At 35.3% G+C, this 3894-nt stretch overlaps 1 protein-coding gene across 1 annotated transcript in view; it reads left to right on the plus strand.

Annotated features, from left to right (window-relative positions):
- Nucleotides 1–3894, plus strand: part of LOC107678970 (calcium-dependent secretion activator 2-like) — an 86726-nt gene that overhangs the window by 43892 nt on the left and 38940 nt on the right. Inside the window, exon 11 of the mRNA XM_016474369.1 lies at nucleotides 916–1103. Coding sequence (XP_016329855.1) covers nucleotides 916–1103 — 188 coding nt within the window. The remainder of the gene's footprint in view (nucleotides 1–915; nucleotides 1104–3894) is intronic.

Raw genomic sequence — 3894 nt, forward strand, 5'->3', positions numbered from 1 at the left:
CAGCGGCTTAGTACTGTAATCACGCGCTTTGCTGTAATAATGCAGGGAACCACTTGTTATAAATCTCCTAACTGTGATATTTTCAGAAATAGAAGTCGCGTTTTTTTTTCATCTGAAACATGCTGCGATTTATATTCCAAAGCCACTCATATAATGCACAAACACTCAAGCAAGCAAAATACGCAACGCGTGCACGTATTTAGGGACAAGTAGTAGGCTACAGCCTAACGCATTTCACACAGGCTGCTAGATTCACTTTCACCAGAAAGTCATGTATGCCTAAGGTTGAAAATAAATGATGTTTATGAGTGCCCCTATAAATGGTCTTATTTTTACGATTTAGTTTTAATCCAAATGGTATACACTACAATAGACTTGAATAATAATTTTTTTTTGTTATTTAGTCTCTTATACTCACCAAGGCTGCATTTATTTAATCAAAAATACTGTAAAAACAGTAATATTCTGGAAATGTCACATTCTAAAATAGCTGTTTTTTATTTCTTTCTGTGATTTCAAAGCAGTCATTACTCCAGTCTTCAGTGTCACATGATCGCTCATAAATCATTGTGATATGCTGATTTGATGCTCAAGAAACATTTCTTATTATCAGTGTTGAAAATGGTGTTTGCTTCTTAATGTTTCTGTGGAAATACTTGTACATTTTTCAGGATTCTTTTCAAAGTTCAAAAGAACAGTATTTATTCGAAATATAAATCTTTTGTTACATTATAAATGTCTTTACTGTCACTTTTAATCAATATTCTATTAGCGTATAGTATAATATGATGTGATATAGTACAGTATAAATAGTCCAGAGAAGCAGAGATGTACTCTGGTCAGGAATGGCTGAGATCAGCTAATTGCATGTTTATAGTAAATGTGTTTTATTCTGAACCTGTTGTTGTGTTTCAGGGTTGGTTCAGCCCGGGCCAGGTGTTTGTTCTGGACGAGTACTGCGCTCGATACGGGGTGAGGGGCTGTCATCGTCACCTCTGCTACCTGAAAGACCTGATGGACTTCTCCAATAACAACGCCCTGGTGGACCCGACCCTCCTACACTACAGCTATGCCTTCTGTGCCTCACACGTCCACGGAAACAGGTATTACAGTAGGTTCACAAACGCTGGGTTATTTTGTACAACTTTTCATTGACATTAAATTTACATTTATGCATTTGGCTTTTATCCGAAGTGACTTCCACTGCATTCAAGGTACACTTTTTTTTATCAGTCCGTGCTATTTCTGGGAATCGAAACCATGACCTTGGCAATGCTAGTGCTGTTTAGGCTACAGGAAGGACGTCCGAACAGAATAAAATTCATATAAAAGACTAAATCAGTTTTATTAATAGTGTCATGTTTTTGCAAAAAATTTGACTGTACTTGTAAGTGATTTTATATACAAGTATTGTGAGTTATGTAATCAGATTACTTTTTTCAAGTAACTAGTAAAAAAACAAAAAAACATTACTTTCAAACTTACTATAAAATATCTGAGTTACTTTTTCAAATAAGTAATGCAAGTTACTTTATTTTCCCATTTATTAATTTCACTTTTGGTGTGAAAGAGCCTTTACAGTTGCCAAAAATATTACTTTTGGGTTTTATTGTTATTAAAAAACAAAAGCAAGCCCAGCTCAGGTGAGAAAAAGTAACGCAAAAGTAATGTAATACATTACTTTCCATAAAAAGTAACCAAGTAACACAACTTTTTTTATGGAGTAACGCAATATTGTAATCTGTTACTTTTAAAAGTAACTTTCGCAAACACTGTGTGTGTGTGTGTGTGTATGTATATAATATATATATATATATATATATATATATATATGTGTGTGTGTGTGTGTATGTGTATGTACAGTATATAAATATATATATATATATATATATATATAATTGCAAAATTTTATATTGCACAATTCAGAATTCTTTTTTTTTTTTCTTGGAATTGTGCAAAAAAATAACTAGAATTGTGAAATATAAACTCAGAATTCTGACTTTTTTCTTGCAGTTCTGAGTTTATGTTTCACAATTCTGTTTTTTATTCCTCTGAATTCAGTGTTTACATTACGCAATTCCGTTTTTGTTTTTTGTTTTGGCTTCTTCCATGGAAGAAAAACTAAAAAAGGGATCTGCAACTTTTTATCTCACAATTCTGACTTCTGGCACATGTTAGTTTATAATTCACAGTTTTGGCTTTTCTTTACAGAATTGTGAGAAAAATAGTCTGAATTATGAGGTAAAAACTTATTTTTTATCCCATGGCGGAATCAAGTTTTCGTTAAAAATGCATTATATATGAAATGATAATATTCTTGTGTAATAAACCTTTTAATAAAAAAAGTGATTTGACTTTATAATAATACAACAAATGTTATTTTGAGAAATACAAAAAACTATAATCAGCTAAAACTGGTAAAAAGAGAAGCTAAAGTCCACAAATGAGATCATTTTTATCTAATGTGATGAGTTTCAAGGCTTTTTAACATGTGCACAGCTAGAAAATAACGCTGGTCCAGACAACCTCGAATCTTCAGCTCAGATGTCTTAGAGTTGCTATCTTCTTTATCTTCATTTCATGACGGCTTTATTTCTGCTTTTCCGCCCACTGACTCTAGTAGATTACAACAGAGACCACACACTTTCTGCAGGATTGCTTCCAGGAATTAATTTTCTTCATAGTGATTTCAAAAAATGTGTGCACGGTGTATTTCAGGGTTCCTCAATAGACGGCCCGCGAGAGAAAAATGTTTGGCCCACGCTAGTTTCAAATAATGTGGCATGAAAATTCAAACGCAGCATCAGAAAGCCACATTAACTTACATCGTGTCTACACTGGATGCGAGCGGCGCGGTGCGACGCAACAAAATACAATAGAACCCATTATAAACAGTGATGCTGTCTATACTGGATGCGGCGCGACACGACAAATCCCCGACAGTAAACTGACTCGTTTTATTTATGATGTACTGACAAAGTTCAAATGATTTGCAATGCTTTGTCGCGTCCAGTGTAGATACGATGTGACGGCAAAAACATGGCGAATGTGAAGAAATGTGGACACGGAAAATAGACCATTCAAATGTGAATGGACTGAACTATTTTTGTGACTGATACGATCTTTGTTATGGAATATACACGTGTTGGTTCGCAGTGAGTTCACAGTTTCAACATACAAGTTTGATTTAAAGGTGACATATCATGAAAATCTTACTTTTCCAGGTTTTAAATGCTATAATCAGGCCCCCGGTACATCTACCAACCAAGGAAACGTGAAAAAGATTAACCCAGAAACTTTGTTTGGGGAAACCTTTTTCTGCAAGCGTCTGAGAAAACGAGCGCGTCTGATTTCGCTCCCTTGGTGACGTGGCAAAGGGATCTCATTATAATATTACCGCCCCTTAATCTTTAAGTTTCCACCCACGGCGCCGTCATTTTGATTTCGCAAGCGACAACGGTGTACTAGTTCTAATGCCATGGTGAAAGTTTGTGCAAAACATGCTAACTGTTCTGTCTTTGGCTGCACAGACGAGCACATCATATTTTGTATGTTGTTCTTGCCGCGATGTCGCAGAAAATAAAAACCATTTCTAAAATAGAATCCTGTGTCGCTGTCGCAGGTGGTTAGGACAAAAACTCCATGGAAAAGATACTTTTTATCGCATCGCGTCTGGTTGGGACACACGGTGTTACAGTTTGTTCCCCCCAAAAATATCGAAGTATAAAAATATTAATGCGGACAGATCTAATAATTGAATCTGCAATTAGGGAAAGTGGAGAGAAGAGATCCAGTCTGGAGATGCGCATGAACAGTTGATTTGCATGTCAGACATGGAGATCCAGATTTTTTGTTTGTTCATTTGTTTTTAATATTCAACAGGCAACGTTCTTC

The sequence above is a fragment of the Sinocyclocheilus anshuiensis genome, unplaced genomic scaffold (assembly GCF_001515605.1).
Source record: "Sinocyclocheilus anshuiensis isolate Anshui unplaced genomic scaffold, SAMN03320099.WGS_v1.1 scaffold2044, whole genome shotgun sequence".
Classification (NCBI taxonomy): domain Eukaryota; kingdom Metazoa; phylum Chordata; class Actinopteri; order Cypriniformes; family Cyprinidae; genus Sinocyclocheilus; species Sinocyclocheilus anshuiensis.